The sequence below is a fragment of the Trifolium pratense genome, linkage group LG5, assembly GCF_020283565.1.
Source record: "Trifolium pratense cultivar HEN17-A07 linkage group LG5, ARS_RC_1.1, whole genome shotgun sequence".
NCBI lineage: Eukaryota > Viridiplantae > Streptophyta > Magnoliopsida > Fabales > Fabaceae > Trifolium > Trifolium pratense.
In genome coordinates, this window is record NC_060063.1 from 29,610,519 (window position 1) to 29,627,205 (window position 16,687).

The window sequence follows — 16,687 nt, forward strand, 5'->3', positions numbered from 1 at the left end:
TTATCTGAGATAAATTTAACAAGTTGAATCATTTTATATTTTTCAAGTTCCAGGTTCACCAACAGATATGAGGCCTTCGTTATCTAGTCATGGAGCTAATGGGCGAGGAGCTAGTATTAATGGAGATATTAATGCCTTAATGGGCAAGTAACCAGTATTAACGGACCTAATAATAGGTGGGGAACTACTAATGGAGCTGCCAATTAAGCTAAGGTAGCTGGTCAAATTTTTATTTGAATCTTTTGTTAAATATTCATGGTTGATGTTTTTCTAGATCGAAAGATTGGTCGCGATGTTATGGTAATGGCGACAGGTGATGCACCAGCAGAAACTGAGGTGCCTGAGTTTGTTAAGTCTCTTCAAGATGCTGTAAGAATCTCCAATTCTTTTGTTATTTTTTTTTTTAAGTCTCATCAACAGGCAATTGACAGGCTTCCCTTAATTCCTGGGGTTCTTGAGTTAATAGGAATTGGCTACAAAGGGGTAAGTCAAATTAATACACGTAATTGGTTGCATATGTTACACAATTCTATACTTCATGAGAATCATAATTGGATGAGAACTAGTGTTTTTCTCAATACACTTGTTGATGCCTCAGCGTGCGAATTAAATTTTCTCAATACACCGCCTCATGACAAATTATATTGGGCTTGATGTGTTGATATAAATGGTGGATGGTCCGATGAATAGACTTTTGGACCTATCTCGTCCTAATAAAACTAACTTTTAAGATGATTAATGTTACTCTATATAAACTCGTTTCGAGGCTTATCTATTTTAATGTGAGATTTGAGTTTTTCCCAATAGTATGCCTCTTAATGTATACCATCTCTAAGAAAGGCTATTATTAACTTTTTGTTGTTTTTCAACAAGTTTCACATTAATAGTACTTATGTCTCTAAATATGTTGAATTCAATTACAGGGAGGAACTTGTGCAGAAAGTAAAGGAAACAGTTACTGAAATAATTGGGAACAAACAAAACAGTTTGGAAATGCTAAGATGTTGTTGATGACATGAACATGATAGTTGTTGATTCATTTTGATTCATTATCAATCCACTTTATGATTATCTTATATATGTAAGTGCATGAATTATATTTTTCTTAATAAAAAAGATCAACTCACCTACAATACAATGTTGCAAAGGAGAGAGTTACACCAACCACCATTGTTAGAGCTGCTGTGTTGGTTGACTGGTTCCATATCCATGGCTATACAAATTCCCATGCCCACATGCTCCACCTGCCCATAATTAAAAATACTAGTACTAGAGGGAAGAAGGTTGGACAACTTGAATTCTTTAAGTGATGTTTCTTAGTCAGAGACATAGAGGGAAGAAGTTATTTTAAGACATACTTTGTTTTAGTCTCTTTTAAGTGAACAAATGCAAAATTTATAATTACCAATTATTCAAGATAAAAATTTAGACAAAATCAGTAACTAAATCAATTTCATTATGAAACGGTTTTCATATCATTCACATTTGCACAGAAATGGCACCATATATAGATTTCTAAAGGCTCTATATCATCCATCATATCTCATCTAAAACATGATTGATCGTTTCTAAAGGCTCTGATTTCACCTATTTGAATATTGAAGAATGAATACAATGCTTGAGTTTGACTCAATTCTACATTTTATACAAACTCAGTTAACTCTAACAGAATTCCACAACAAAACATCAAAACAGACCATATTCCACAAATCAGATTGCAGAGTCTCTTAAACATGTTAGGACTCAAACTCCAAATGATGACTCAGCTACCCAATCATTAGCTAATGATTATTCTGTGGGACCCAGAGAATGGTTAGTCTATTCTAGAAGAAGGAAAGCTGTCAAGAGTTAGTTACAAGTGAGGTGATGTGGGGAGAGAGAAGTACAAGGATAGAGTCATTCCTTCCACGATATAAGGAGCTAGATAGAGAGTTGAGAATTATCTTTTGATTATAGCTAAGTTGTTAGAATGGAAAGGCAAGTCTAACCTTGCTTTCACTGAGCTTAGCTCTGGTCAGATATTGTTAGGATCACAATCTCCTCATTATCTGTATTATTCTCCATCTTTTATTCATCAATAAAACTCTATTTCCTTGTTCTGTTTCATCATCATTTCACTATTTCCATCTATAATTTCTGGGTTCGTAACAATTTGGTCCGACCTGCCGGATACGAATCGTGGATCAGTGAATGCCTAAGAATACATCGCAGATTCAATTGATTCGAGGAATGGATGAGAAGGTTGCTTCGTTGGAAGCAGAGATCAGTGGCATGAAGACGTCAATGGCGGCGATGGAACGTAACCAAGAGAAACTCATTGCTCTTTTTGAAAAGAGTTTGGGTAAGAAGGTTACCACAGAGGATGAACGAGTCGTTGACGAAGGAATCAAGAACGCCGGAGAAGCATCGGTGCACAGCAACACCCAATCGAGTAATAACCATCTCGAGGGAGAGGCGTTGGCTGAGTTTCGTCGTTCAGTAAAGAACGTAGAGCTCCCTACTTTCGACGGTGAGGATCCGGCCGGTTGGATCTCACGCGCTGAAGTTTATTTCAGGGTCCAGAACACGCGATCGGAGGTGAAAGTGAATTTAGCACAACTGTGTATGGAGGGACCAACGATTCATTTTTTCAACTCATTAATCAATGAGAATGAGAATCTGAGTTGGGATCAATTGAAACAGGCCCTATTGGAGAGATATGGAGGTCATGGGGAGGGCGATGTGTATGAACAATTGACGGAGCTCCGACAGCGAGGAGATGTGGACGATTACATCAATGATTTTGAGTATCTCACTGCTCAAATACCTAGATTGCCTGATAAGCAATTTCTGGGTTACTTTTTACATGGATTGAAGGAGGAGATACGGGGGAAGGTGCGAAGTCTTTCGGTGATGGGTGATTTGTCGCGTTCGAAGGTGTTACAGGTGACGAGGGCAGTAGAAAGGGAGACGAAGAAAGACTATGGACCGGGTTTAAATAGATCTAATAAACCGGGTCACGGTTCAAACCGAACCGGAAGTTATGGGTCTCAGAGAGATAAGGCCGATTGGGTCTTTGTGAAATCTGGATCTGGTGATGGGTCCAAAGATAGTGGAAATGGGCCTAGGAAAGATAAGCCCAATCAGAATGACACAAGGAGAAATAATAACACAAGGGATCGGGGATACTCCTCATTATCTTATAATGAGATTATGGAGAGAAAGAAGAAGGGATTATGTTTTAGGTGTGGAGGAGCAAATCATCTGAAACATCAATGCCCTGAAAGACATCTTAAGGTATTGGTGGTGGATGATGATGAAGAAGGAGACACAGAAGGAAGGTTGTTGGCAGTAGAGGTGGAGGATGAAGAGGAAGTGACTCAAGGAGTGATGAGTATGATGAATCTGCATCAACTCGATCGCCATGGTCAGTCCAAACCCCAGGTAATTAAGCTAAAAGGCACCATTCATGAAGTTCCAGTAGTGATTTTAATTGACAGTGGAGCTTCACACAACTTTATCTCACAAGGGTTGGTGCGTAAAATGGGTTGGGATATTGAAGACAGTTGCCCTATGAGTATCAAATTGGGAGATGGATCTTGTTCCAACACCAAGGGTACTTGCAGAGGGTTAGAAATTAATGTGGAGGGTATGAAGGTGGAGGTGGATGTGCAGTTGTTTGAATTGGGATGTGTGGATGTTGTCTTGGGTATTGAATGGCTTCGTACGTTGGGAGACATGATTGTTAATTGGCAGAAACACACGATGAGTTTCTGGTATAACAAACAATGGGTGACCATGAGAGGTATTGAAGGTCATTTGAATCTGATGGATACACTATACAGTGTAATTTGCAAACCCAAGAGACATAGAGCGAACAGGAGGAAGGAGGAAGAGGAGAAGACAAGTTGTGGAGTCTTTCAAACCTTAAAGGTGGATCAATCTGAGGCCTTGGAACACTTGTTGAGTTTGTGTGCAGATGTTTTCCAAGACCCTGTGGGATTACCACCTAAGAGGAAGAAAGAACATGCTATTGTCTTGAAAGAGGGAGCTGAAGCTGTCAATGTCAGGCCATATAGATACCCTCATCACCACAAGGATGAGATTGAAAAGCAAGTCAAAGAAATGCTTTCTGCTGGAGTGATCCGTCCTAGCACTAGTGCATTTTCAAGTCCTGTGATTCTAGTTAAGAAGAAAGACAGTACTTGGAGAATGTGCATCGATTACAGGGCTTTGAACAAAGCTACAGTGCCTGACAAGTTTCCCATTCCTGTGATTGAGGAGCTATTAGATGAACTCCATGGAGCTTGCTACTTTTCCAAGCTAGACTTGAAATCTGGATATCACCAGGTGAGAGTCAAGGAGGAAGACATACACAAGACAGCATTTCGCACTCATGAAGGGCATTATGAGTTCCTTGTCATGCCGTTTGGGTTGATGAACGCTCCTTCTACCTTCCAGAGCTTAATGAATGAGGTATTCAGACATTTGCTAAGAAAATATGTTCTAGTTTTCTTTGATGACATACTAGTATATAGTAGAACTTGGTCTGATCATATTAAGCATTTAGAGGAAGTATTAAAAATTCTGCAGTCGCAAGGGCTAGTAGCTAACAAGAAAAAGTGTAGTTTTGGTCAAATGTCTGTTGAATATTTGGGTCACCTAATTACTGGACAAGGGGTAGCTGTAGACCCTAGTAAAGTAATAAGTGTGACTAATTGGCCAGTCCCCAAGAATGTAAAAGGTGTGAGGGGCTTTCTAGGACTCACTGGTTACTACAGAAAGTTTATAAAAGACTATGGGAAAATAGCTAGACCCTTGACAGAGTTAACCAAGAAAGATGCTTTTATCTGGAGTGAGAAAGCACATGCTGCTTTTGATATGTTGAAAAAAGCTCTTACCACTGCTCCTGTACTTGCTTTGCCTGATTTCAATAAAAATTTCATTATTGAATGTGATGCCTCAGGGTGTGGTCTTGGTGCCATTCTTATGCAAGAAAGAAGACCTATTGCTTACTTTAGTAAGGCTTTAGGGGTCAGAAATTTAACTAAATCTGCATATGAAAAAGAATTGATGGCTGTGGTTTTGGCAATACAACACTGGAGACCCTATCTCATAGGAAGAAAATTCATAGTCTCTACTGACCAGAAAAGTTTGAAACAATTGCTGCAACAAAGGATGGTAACTGCTGAACAACAAAACTGGGCAGCTAAGTTACTTGGCTATGATTTTGAGATTATCTATAAGCCAGGGAAACTGAATAGAGGGGCAGATGCTCTCTCTAGAGTAGAAGAAAGTGGTGAATTGTGTCAAGTAATTACTAGTGTGCAATGGAATGATGAAGAGATAGTGAGAGCAGAAATTCAAGAAGATTCAAAACTGCAACAAATAATTAAGGATCTGCAGAAGGATGTGAACTCCAGACCTGGTTATGTGTACAGGCAGGGGGTGTTGTTGTATGAAGGGAGACTAGTGCTATCTGACAAATCCTCTTTAATTGATCAGTTATTGACAGAATTTCATGCTACTCCTCATGGTGGTCATTCTGGTTTTTACAGGACATATAGAAGAATAGCTGCAAATGTGTACTGGATAGGGATGAAGAATACAATCCAGGAATTTGTACGAGCATGTGACATATGTCAACGACAGAAATACTTGACCAGCTCACCTGGAGGCTTACTACAACCTCTCCCAATACCAGATCGTGTTTGGGAAGATCTTTCCATGGATTTCATAACTGGATTACCAAAATCCAAGGGTTATGAGGCCATTCTGGTAGTAGTAGACAGACTTTCAAAGTATGTTCATTTTGTACCTTTGAAGCACCCTTATACAGCAAAGGTCATTGCAGAAACCTTTGTAAGGGAAGTAGTAAGGTTACATGGAATCCCTCTGTCCATAGTGAGTGACAGGGATCCCATTTTCATGAGCAATTTTTGGAAAGAGTTGTTTAAGTTACAGGGCACCCAGCTGAAGATGAGTACAGCCTATCATCCAGAGACTGATGGCCAAACTGAAGTGGTGAATCGTTGTTTAGAAACCTATTTGAGGTGTTTTGTCACTGATCAACCAAAAACATGGTCAAATTGGATCTCTTGGGCTGAATATTGGTTCAATACCAGTTATCACAACTCTTCTGGCAAGACTCCTTATGAAGTGTTATATGGCAGAGTTCCACCAGTCATTACACGCTGGGTAAAGGGTGAAACTAGGGTGGAAGCAGTACAGAAAGAGCTTGAAGACAGGGATGAGGCTCTTAGACAACTCAGAGAGCAGCTACAAAAAGCCCAAGATAGGATGGCACAGTTGGCAAATAAGAAAAGATGTGACAGAAAGTTTGAGGTAGGAGAGTGGGTTTTTGTTAAGCTTAGAGCTCACAGGCAACACTCTGTAGTCTGTAGGATCAATGCTAAGCTTGCTGCAAGATACTATGGTCCATATCCTGTCCTTGCACGTGTTGGAGCAGTGGCCTATAAGCTGAAATTGCCAGCTGGATCACGTGTACACCCAATTTTTCATGTGTCCTTATTGAAAAAGGCTGTGGGGACCTACCAAGATGAGGAGGAGCTTCCTGAATTGGAGGGTGAACAGGGTACTTTGATTGAACCAGAAGATATTCTTGCAAGGAGATCTGTGCAAGTGCAGAATGAATGGGTTGATCAAGTTCTCATACATTGGAAAGGACAGAAATTAGAGGAAGCTACTTGGGAGGACACTGTCATGTTGAGAAGCCAATTTCCTCAATTCTGCCTTGAGGACAAGGGTGTGATTTCTGGAGGGAGTATTGTTAGGACTCAAACTCCAAATGATGACTCAGCTACCCAATCATTAGCTAATGATTATTCTGTGGGACCCAGAGAATGGTTAGTCTATTCTAGAAGAAGGAAAGCTGTCAAGAGTTAGTTACAAGTGAGGTGACGTGGGGAGAGAGAAGTACAAGGATAGAGTCATTCCTTCCACGATATAAGGAGCTAGATAGAGAGTTGAGAATTATCTTTTGATTATAGCTAAGTTGTTAGAATGGAAAGGCAAGTCTAACCTTGCTTTCACTGAGCTTAGCTCTGGTCAGATATTGTTAGGATCACAATCTCCTCATTATCTGTATTATTCTCCATCTTTTATTCATCAATAAAACTCTATTTCCTAGTTCTGTTTCATCATCATTTCACTATTTCCATCTATAATTTCTGGGTTCGTAACAAAACACAATTATTCTTGCCGAAGCTTGTGCAATTAAATAGACAACCAGAAAAATCCAAATCCAATGCAGAATAATAATGACAGTATAATAAATATCAAACAACAGAATTTTACGTGGAAAATCCTCTCAATGTGAGAGAATAAAAAACCACGGGACCAAAGCCAGATAAATCTTCCACTATGAATAATAATGAGTACACAATAGGAACAACAATACTCAAGAAAAGTAGAAACCAATTAACAACACAAATGGCCTATTAAAACACAAATACACCTTTTTTCTTTTCTTTTTTTCTTTCTCTTTTTCTCCTTTTTTTTTCCCTCTTTTTTTCTCTTTCTCTTTCACTTTTTTTTGTCTTTTCATTTAATATAATTTGTGTGGATTCCACTTGAGGAGTGAATCCACCCAACACAAACTTAATAAGACGGTTCATATAAGTTCATTTCATATGAGAAATGACGAAACCTTACACTCAAGGAATAAACAATATTGAAGGACAATAAAAAACACACACAATAAAAAGCATAGCAAATTAGCAATGAAAATATAGTCTAATAACCAATAGGGGCACTTAAAACTGCCTCTTGTTGAATGATACTCTCCAAAACAGCTTCAGAGGATGTCAATTGATGCTTAAGATCTTCCGCAACTTGACTTAAAATATCTATCTTCAAACGCAAGTCTTCAACATCCTTGGTAACCTGTTTCTTGAAATCCAATAATTTTTCCAAAGCATCTGGAGATACTTGTATTTCAGGAAATAAAGCACGCCTCTCGACACCAGCCAACCATTCCTTATCAAAAGCAAAGTTGCGCGCATCTTGTAATAACTCCACAAATTCAGAGTGGCATGAGCCCGATACTTCCAACAAACTATGGGTTTCAAGGAACTTCAATAGCTCGGCAAGTAAGTTGTAAGCGCAACCCTTGTATCTATAACGAAGTGAAGTGTCCTTTAAACGAACGGAAGGATTCTCAACAAGAAAATCAGTTAACAAAGACAAGTTCTCGTAATCCAAATGATTGTTGGAGACCAATTCCTCAAGCTCCCTCTTGACAAGAGAAGGGTCACCTGAAAGTATAGGAAAGAATTATTATGCCAATTTGAGCAGAGCAAGTTAATTAAATATAAAACAAAGTAATAAGATACCTTTAGAAGGCATTGAAGGGAACTGAGATGCAATAGGAGATGTGATGCTAGGAGAGGAGGGTTTACATTTGGACACTATTATTTTATCATCCTTAGAAAACTGTTCCTCAACATTTGAGTTTACTTTCATGAAAGCATCGCCATTTGGAGAAACTGAACAGCATGTAGAGAAGAAGAGAGTTCAAAATTAAAAGGCTGGAGAGATAATATAAGAAAATAAAATTGACACAAAAATTATTTACCTTGATCATTATTAGTCTTGGAAACTCCTTCTATCTCAACCTCAATACCCTGCAGTCCCTGCTCATAAATTAAAAAGGATGTTTATGTTTATAGTATAGTTAACTTTCCTACATTGGAAAGAGAGTCGAATTGCCTTTTGTTTAGAAGCAACCACTTGTATAGGTGGCTCATTCTTTGTTCCTGAAATGGTGGACATAGTTGCAACTGCTGTTTTTTCTGATGTTGATCCATCCAACTAATTCCATAGCATGAAAATGTAAATTAGTGGCAGCATATAATATTTAAATAAAATTATTTCTTAAAATATTTCTTGTTAGCTTTATATTACATTATTTACTTGAGAAGGTTTGATGATAGTATCAGTTTCTCTAAGTGATTGTTCATTCAGCAACTCCTATAATGAGATCGAAATTATTAATTACAAGCATTACTATATAAGAGCTTAGACTATAAATTTGACATGGCATTCAAATTACTTCAGAATTTGTTGGTAGTAGTAGTATTGCTAAATCCATAACATTTTTAACAAACTCATGCTCTGCCTTTGGTGTTTGTTTCATTTGTATTTGCTCAAAATTATTAATTACATGTATTACTATGTAAGGGCTTAGTCTATAAATTTGACATGGCCTGCAAATTACTTACTTTTGAATTTGTTGGTAGTATTGCTAAATCTTCTAATTTTTGAGAAGGATCCCCTGAAAGTATACGAAAGAATCATTATGCCAATTTGATTAAAAATAAAACAAAGCAATAGAATACCTTTAGATGCAACAGGAGATGTGATCCTCGGAGATGGTTCAGATTTGGAAACTATTATTTCATCATCCTTAGAAAATTGTTCCTCAACATATGAGTTTACTTTCATCAAAGCATCGCCATTCACTACTAGAAAAATCAAATTTAGAGAGGGAACAAATCCGTCACTAAATCAACAAATTCCCTCACAAACTGAGTTAGCGACGGATTTAGTGAGGCACCAAAATCCGTAAAGAAAATGAGCGTCGCAAAATATTTGTGAGGGATTTTGACATCCGTGGCAGTTTGCGACGGATTTGTACCGTCTCAAAGATCAAATCCGTCACTATTTTGTAAACCAAAATTCAACTTGAGAGCATATTTCCGTAACTAATAGTGAGGGATTTTATGAGGGAAATATTTATGAGGGAATATTTCCGTCACTAATATAAAAGAATGTATTTTTGTGAGGGATTGTTTCCCTCTCTAATATATAACAAAAAAGTAAATCAGTCACCTGGTTTTTCATTTTCTAATGTGTTTTTTAAATTATTTTTTTAATAATTTAATTGCATCCATAAGTATCATATAGTATTCAATAAAATACATAAAATTTATCCATATAAATTTAATAGAGTAACTACATTCTTGAAAATAATAGTTACATCCAAATTCTCAAAACAAATTACTCAAAAATAGAGTAAAGATACACTTTAGGGAAAATAAAACATGGAACTCTTACAACAACTATACTAGGAATGCTCCCATAACCTAACTAAAACATAAAAATTGAACTCTTCACCAAATGCTTGCTCAAGAGTATCATTTAAGTCACCCTGCAGAGTCGAACAGATAAGCATACAAATTAGAACATGGATTAGAGCTTGAGAATGAATAAAGAAAAAATACAACATATAGCAAAGCAAATAAATCTTTTGTAATGAAATGGAAGTCAAGAAATTACCATCACATCGAAGGCTGAAAAAACTAATGTCGCAGCACCAGATGTTACGCAAACATAGCTTAGTGTGTACAACTGTTAATTCAAAGGAATGGTTGCAGCATCAGAAAAAATTAGGACGGATGTTTGGTTAGATAGTAAATTTCAACCAACAATGAGGTAAGATTTCATACCATTGCTTCAATCTAGAAAGATGATCCTAAAATATAAAAAAGTGAAGAGGTGAGCAGAAGTTAAGGAGATTTGAAGCACCAGTTGGTTACTTTGAGTCACAGGTTTTACCCGAAAGTGTATTAGTACATGTCCGTAATGCAATCCGATGATTGTAGATAAAATAGCAGATATTAAGCTGCAGTTGCATATGATATCACTCTAAGGAACAACAAGTTATACATCGGTTGTAATTCATAATCATATTACAATCCTTAAAAGGAAGCCTTTCAAAATTGTATGCAAAAATTTCATGGCATGCTCTAACCAAGCAATCAAACAAAAGAAGATTGAATATGCGAGTCCTCAAAATTGTATGCAAAAATTTCATGATTAATTCCAAGCACCTCTCCGTCAATATATCCCACATTACAAGGAGCGTCAAGTTTATCTCTAACACCACAGGTTACCTAAAATTGAATGAAAACAAATTAGAGAGATTTGAAAAAGAGGAAAAAAATAATCCCACTTCATGTTTAAGAATGTGCAGAGAGAAAAATTAAGAGGCGTGAACCGGAAGCTTACAGTGAAAGTTGTGCCTTTATACATGTTGTATGGATTATGGACAGTGAAGTGCCAATCTGAAACATATATTTCATAAAGTAAAGCCAAGTAAACGGCAAGTATACACGCTGCTACCAGCCTGAAATTTTAATAAACAGAATGCTTAAAACAAGCAAATCATATTGGTTTTTCAACCAAAAAATTGGTTTACTAATAGAAAAACTGATCTTAAAAGATACTATAAGAGAAAAAGCTTATACTATTACTATTAGATAGTTCAAGATGATGTCAATATAATATGATATTTTTGTTCTATTCTAACAACTTCAGTAGTTGCAGTGCAATCTCAACCCAGTATCATTTTCCACAATCTACAGGACACAAATTTCTTTTGCATCAAGGAACAAAGAAAAGATCAATGTCAAAATGTAACTCTTAAAGAATGTTCATAGTACCTGGTGAAAATCATATATATATTAAATCATATTACAATTCACAATCCAAATGTATACCAGATCATGAAACACAACACATCATTATACAATCAACAACTCTTGAAGCATTCAGAATATCATTAAAACGGTAAACAAACACTATATCAAAGTATTAACAGTTAATCAACCTGTATACTTATAAGAATTAAAGTTTCAGTAAAACCGTCTTCAGAGTCACATTGTACATCACGGCAACCAAATGCGTAGGATATCGTCTTTCAGTATTCCTTAAGTCCCTCGTATAAGCTTTTAGGAAAACAAGGAATTCCTACATTATTAGGTAAAAAAATATAAGATTCAGCATCATGAATTATGGAGTTTTCAAAAAGTATAAAAGTAAAACATTAATGGTTTTAATGTCCAAAGAAAGAATATGGATAATGCAAGAAAAATTGAATGAAACAATTGAAAGAAAAAATATGGATACTCATAAACAGTAGCCACATCATCACAGTCTGAGGTAATGTACCTAATACCTATACTTAAATGGCTTCTTCAAAAAAAAAGTGTACCTATACTTAAATGGCTTCTCAGTGACATAAATTCAAATTTCAAAAGTTCCTCATAACCTTACCCTTAAAATCCCCCCTTGTTACTAACCAGTCCTAAAAGATCCTCACTAGCAGGAATACCAATAACTTCATTTTAAGAACAAATCAAGTAGCTCGCTTTCCCTTTGTTGAACACAACCACAAAATGGTGACTGGTAACTGTCTTCTACAAAATGATATACCTTAAAAAACCAATTTCACTCAACCATTTTAAGAAAAAACCAATTTCGAACATTGTAATTATGAATATGACTATTGAATCCAGTAACATGAATCAAGCACATTTTTAATATATATGCTTCAAATTAACTCCAAGCCATGTGAGTTCTTTGTACCAATCCAAATTTAAGTGATGCTTCCAAATTTACCATTAAGCAACACAAGGCAGATTCACGTGAAAGTAAATTGTCAAGCTAAGTAAGGATGAATTCTACAAGTAAGCAATGACCAATATACCATAACAATCAACCCTGAAATTGCTAAAATAGACTTTTGAAGAATTGCAACGTTATTAATGTTCCAAATTCAAAATACTAGCGGAGGCATCTTCACAATATCAAAGCAGAACCCTAATTTCATCTAAGGGAATAAAAAAAACGGCGGTTAATGAAACCCTAATTTCATTTATAAAGAGAAGCAGCGGAGACATTACTTGGAGAAGATGAAGCAGTGGCGGCATTGCCGGGACTGAGGCGCGAGAGGAAGATGAATCTGCTGCTCAACACCAACAAGATACGCTTTCTCTTCAAAAACCTAAAAACAAAACGAATCAAATCAAATCGAATCAAAGAAAGTGAAATTAAAATTGAAAATTGAGAAGTATGATTTATGAACGTCTCTTCCGTTACGTCGTTTTATCAGAGAGAAGAAGCGGAGGTGGAGGTGGCGCTTCTTCGTTGTGTGGCGGTGGTTGAAACTCAATCGGAGAGTTTTGGTTTAGCGGTGAAACGGTGTTGTTGGAGGAAGATGAACACGCGAGAGGACGATCGATGAATCTAGGAAAGGAAATGAACACGCGAGGGATTTGAATTTTGAAACTCAGCCATATATTCAGGGGTTTGGTCATTTTCATTGGTTTTTATATTCAAAAAACAGCTTTAAAATACTTGAAAATTAATAGAGGGATTTGTGACGGAATTTGTCCTTGTATTCAAATCCCTCCCTAACGATTATTTGTTAGTTTTTGTGAGGGAATTTATGACGGATTTTTAGTGAGGGATATATTCCTTCACAAATTCCATCGCTAGACTTTAACATTTTTAATTTATTTAAAAATATAAGATTCCGTCACAAATTCCATCACAAGTCGTGAGGGATATGTTTCCCTCACAAAATTCCGTCACTAAATTGTACTTTTTTAGTAGTGATTTAGAGAAACTAAACAACATGTGGAAAAGAAGATAGTTCAAAATTAAAAGGCTGGAGAGATAATATAAGAAAATAAAATTGACCAAAAAATGTTTACCTTGATCATTATTAGTCTTAGAAGTTCCTTCTATCTCAATACCCTGCTTAAAATTTAAAAGGATGTTTATGTTTAAAGTATAATTCAATTCGTACATTCAAAATAGAGTCAAAAGAATACAAGGAAAATAAGAGGAATTGCCTTTTGTTTAGATGTAACTACTTACAATGGAAGACACAGTTGCAACTGCTGTTTTTTCTGATGTTGATCCCTCCAACTAATTTTATAGCGCGTAAAATGTAAATTAGTTGCAGCATATAATATTTAAGTAGTATTTTAAATAAAATTGTTTTTTCAATAGTTATTCTTAGCTTTATATGCAAAATGAGGTGGTGTGGTACTATATTATATTATTTACTTGAGAAGATTGGACTGTAGTATCAGTTTCTCCAAGTGATTGTTCATTCTGCAACTCCTGTAATAAGATCAAAATTATTAAATACATGTATCACTAAGTAAGGGCTTAAACTATAAATTTGACATGGCTCCTGCAAATTACTTACTCCTGATTTTGTTGGTAGTATTGCTAAATCTGGAACATTTTCAACAAATTCATGCTCTGTCTCTGGTAATTGTTTCATTTGAATCTGTACATACAATAAATAGCATGTTTGATTCAAAGACATGGTCATGGTGATTATTATTAAAATTATTTGAATTTGTTGGTAGTATTGCTAAATCTTCTACTTTTTGAGAAGGATCCCCTGAAAGTATATGAGAGAATTATTATGCCAATTTGAGCACAACAAATTAATTATTATACTAAGTAAGGGCTTAGTCTATAAATTTGACATGGTGCCTGCAAATTACTTACTCCTGATTTTGTTGGTAGTATTGCTAAATCTTCTACTTTTTGAGAAGGATCCCCTGAAAGTATATGAGAGAATTAGTATGCCAATTTGAGCACAACAAATTAATTAAAAATAAAACATAGATGCAATAAGAGATGTGATGTTAGGAAAAGGTTTAGATTTGGAAACAATTATTTCATCACCCTTAGAAAACATTATCATTTATTTAAAGAATCTGAACATCATTTATTCAAAGAATGATGAGGTAACATTTATTTAGAGAATCTGAACAAATATATACCTTGATCAACTGGTAGTTCAAAATCTTCAGTGATTTTTGCACTTGGCAGTTGTTCAATCCCAGCATTTTCAACAATTTCAACACTTGCTAACTTCGACTCGGTATCAAAATCTTTGGTGGATTCTGCACTTCGTTGTTGTTTAAATAGATCTCCCACTTTCTTATACAAATCAAAATCTATAGAAAAATACATTATGAACATCATTAGATAGATAAGCATTAATTTTAAAAAATCAAAATATCTACTACTTTCAATCGTAAATTAAAATTTAAAGAAGTCCAGGTGTGCCTAATCATTAGAATTTACCACTGTTATATAAAATTCAATTAGAGATGAATTTTAATCAGCCAAGAATGTAGTTAAGGACTAATTAAAAGCAATTGAAATCACATAAAGGTAAAACAAAAATCACATATTTGTAAAATCAAACTGAGACATTGGATATATTGTGTACCTATGATGTAACGTATCTTTTCAATTTCTATGAAGGTGTTGGTTGTTGATGCTGAAGTCAGTTTGATTTGTTGACAATCCCGCACGAAGCGATTTTTTACAGCCTGGAATTGATTTCCCTGAGCACAACAGAGGCTTGGCAGCATATCAAATACTAAAACATTTAAATTTGAAATATGAACATTCTGATCATCTGCACTTTTGAATATTTCTTCTAACTCATTTGCTTCTGTTATCAACAGAACATTTAACTTCGGAAGCTCTTTACATACAGAGAATGGAAACACAGATTTCAACTTGTTGCACTTTATAATAAGAAGTGCTTGTAGCTTTGGGAAGCATGTAGTTGAATTGTTTTTATTCTCCAAACTCTTTGCATTCTTCTATTCTTAAAAAACGCAACTGTGGTAGAAATCTTAACATGGAATGGAAGTAGAGGAGAAAACAAATTTCAACTTGTTGCACTTTATAATACGAAGTTCGTCTAGCTTTGGGAAGCATGTTGTTGAAGACAAGAAATTTGAATTAGTTTTATTCTCCAAATCATCTTCAATAATATGTTCCAACTCTTTGCATTCTTCTATTCTTAAACGACGCAACTGTGGTAGAAATCTTAACATGGAAGTAGAGAAAACAAATTTCAACTTGTCGCAATTACTAACAACAAGTACTTCTAGCTTTGGGAAGCATGTTGTTGAAGACAAGGAATTTGAATTAGTTTTATTCTCCAAATCATCTTCAATAATATGTTCCAACTCTTTGCATTCTACTATTGTTACAGAACTCAACTGTGGTAGAAATCTTAACATGGAAGTAGAGGAGAAAACAAATTTCAACTTGTTGCACTTTATAATAAGTAAGTCTAGGTTTGGGAAGCATGTTGTTGAAGACAAGGAATTTGAATTAGTTTTATTCTCCAAATCATCTTCAATAATATGTTCCAACTCTTTGCATTCTACTATTGTTACAGAACTCAACTGTGGTAGAAATCTTAACATGGAAGTAGAGGAGAAAACAAATTTCAACTTGTTGCACTTTATAATAAGTAAGTCTAGGTTTGGGAAGCATGTTGTTGAAGACAAGGAATTTGAATTAGTTTTATTCTCCAAATCATCTTCAATAATATGTTCCAACTCTTTGCATTCTTCTATTGTTAAAGAAAGCAACTGTGGTAGAAATCTTAAAATGGAAGTGGAGAATGCAATTTTCAATTTGTCACATCGCATGATTGTTATGTCTTTAAGGTTTTTGAGGGAAAATGAATATTTGGGACCCACAAAAAGACAAGTCATCATAGGCAGATCAATCAAGATAATGTATCGCAAAGCTAAGTCCAGTTGCTGTTCATCAATTTCATTCAGGGAAAATATATGTTCTACATTGGAATTGCATAACTCAAGGATTTCCAAAGTGAGAAAATGATCAACGTTCCCACTCAATTCCTACATGTACGTACATCAAATAAATTACCAGTAAGATAATAGAATTTCTAGAATTCAATGGAAAAACATTTATAAAATTAAATGTGATCTCCTTTTAAAATTAGGTGTAAAAAGAAATTGCATTTTAGATTACCTTAACGATTGTAAAAAGAAATTAGGTGTAAAAAGAAATTGCATTTTAGATTTCCTTCTTTGAATTA

At 35.4% G+C, this 16,687-nt stretch overlaps 2 protein-coding genes and 1 long non-coding RNA gene across 7 annotated transcripts in view; all 3 read right to left on the reverse strand.

The window, feature by feature from the left end:
- Positions 1-7,290: 7,290 nt before the first annotated feature.
- The window catches only part of LOC123886411, a 35,723-nt gene continuing 26,326 nt past the window's right edge, over positions 7,291-16,687 (reverse strand). Inside the window, exons 6-24 of the mRNA XM_045935729.1 lie at positions 15,521-16,487; positions 15,047-15,307; positions 14,592-14,768; positions 14,314-14,366; positions 14,003-14,086; positions 13,858-13,914; positions 13,486-13,542; positions 12,687-12,787; positions 11,011-11,128; positions 10,833-10,895; positions 10,279-10,350; positions 10,068-10,150; positions 9,339-9,502; positions 9,222-9,274; positions 8,905-8,970; positions 8,710-8,811; positions 8,576-8,633; positions 8,334-8,486; positions 7,291-8,255 (exon numbers count right to left, since the gene is read on the reverse strand). Coding sequence (XP_045791685.1) covers positions 7,735-8,255; positions 8,334-8,486; positions 8,576-8,633; positions 8,710-8,811; positions 8,905-8,970; positions 9,222-9,274; positions 9,339-9,502; positions 10,068-10,150; positions 10,279-10,350; positions 10,833-10,895; positions 11,011-11,128; positions 12,687-12,787; positions 13,486-13,542; positions 13,858-13,914; positions 14,003-14,086; positions 14,314-14,366; positions 14,592-14,768; positions 15,047-15,307; positions 15,521-16,487 — 3,210 coding nt within the window. The 3' untranslated portion in view covers positions 7,291-7,734. The remainder of the gene's footprint in view (positions 8,256-8,333; positions 8,487-8,575; positions 8,634-8,709; positions 8,812-8,904; positions 8,971-9,221; positions 9,275-9,338; positions 9,503-10,067; positions 10,151-10,278; positions 10,351-10,832; positions 10,896-11,010; positions 11,129-12,686; positions 12,788-13,485; positions 13,543-13,857; positions 13,915-14,002; positions 14,087-14,313; positions 14,367-14,591; positions 14,769-15,046; positions 15,308-15,520; positions 16,488-16,687) is intronic.
- Positions 9,897-13,326, reverse strand: LOC123883617. 5 transcript variants are annotated; one of them, XR_006800318.1, is made up of 5 exons: positions 12,883-13,264; positions 12,687-12,787; positions 11,612-11,751; positions 11,011-11,128; positions 10,813-10,895 (listed from the first exon to the last, which is right to left on the reverse strand). XR_006800318.1 is itself a non-coding variant. In XM_045932513.1 (4 exons), the coding sequence occupies exons 1-4, from the start codon at positions 13,104-13,106 to the stop codon at positions 10,146-10,148; spliced, it is 402 nt and encodes a 133-aa protein (XP_045788469.1). In that variant the 5' UTR covers positions 13,107-13,326; the 3' UTR covers positions 9,897-10,145. The 5 variants fall into 5 exon arrangements, 2 of the variants coding, with proteins under 2 accessions (XP_045788469.1, XP_045788470.1); XR_006800319.1 differs by having other exon boundaries at positions 11,011-11,066; positions 12,883-13,263; XM_045932513.1 differs by lacking the exons at positions 10,813-10,895; positions 11,011-11,128; positions 11,612-11,751 and adding exons at positions 9,897-10,150; positions 10,279-10,350 and having other exon boundaries at positions 12,883-13,326.
- Positions 13,661-14,766, reverse strand: LOC123883620. The gene is made up of 4 exons (XR_006800332.1): positions 14,592-14,766; positions 14,314-14,366; positions 13,858-13,914; positions 13,661-13,716 (listed from the first exon to the last, which is right to left on the reverse strand). It is a non-coding gene; the product is annotated as an uncharacterized LOC123883620 (long non-coding RNA).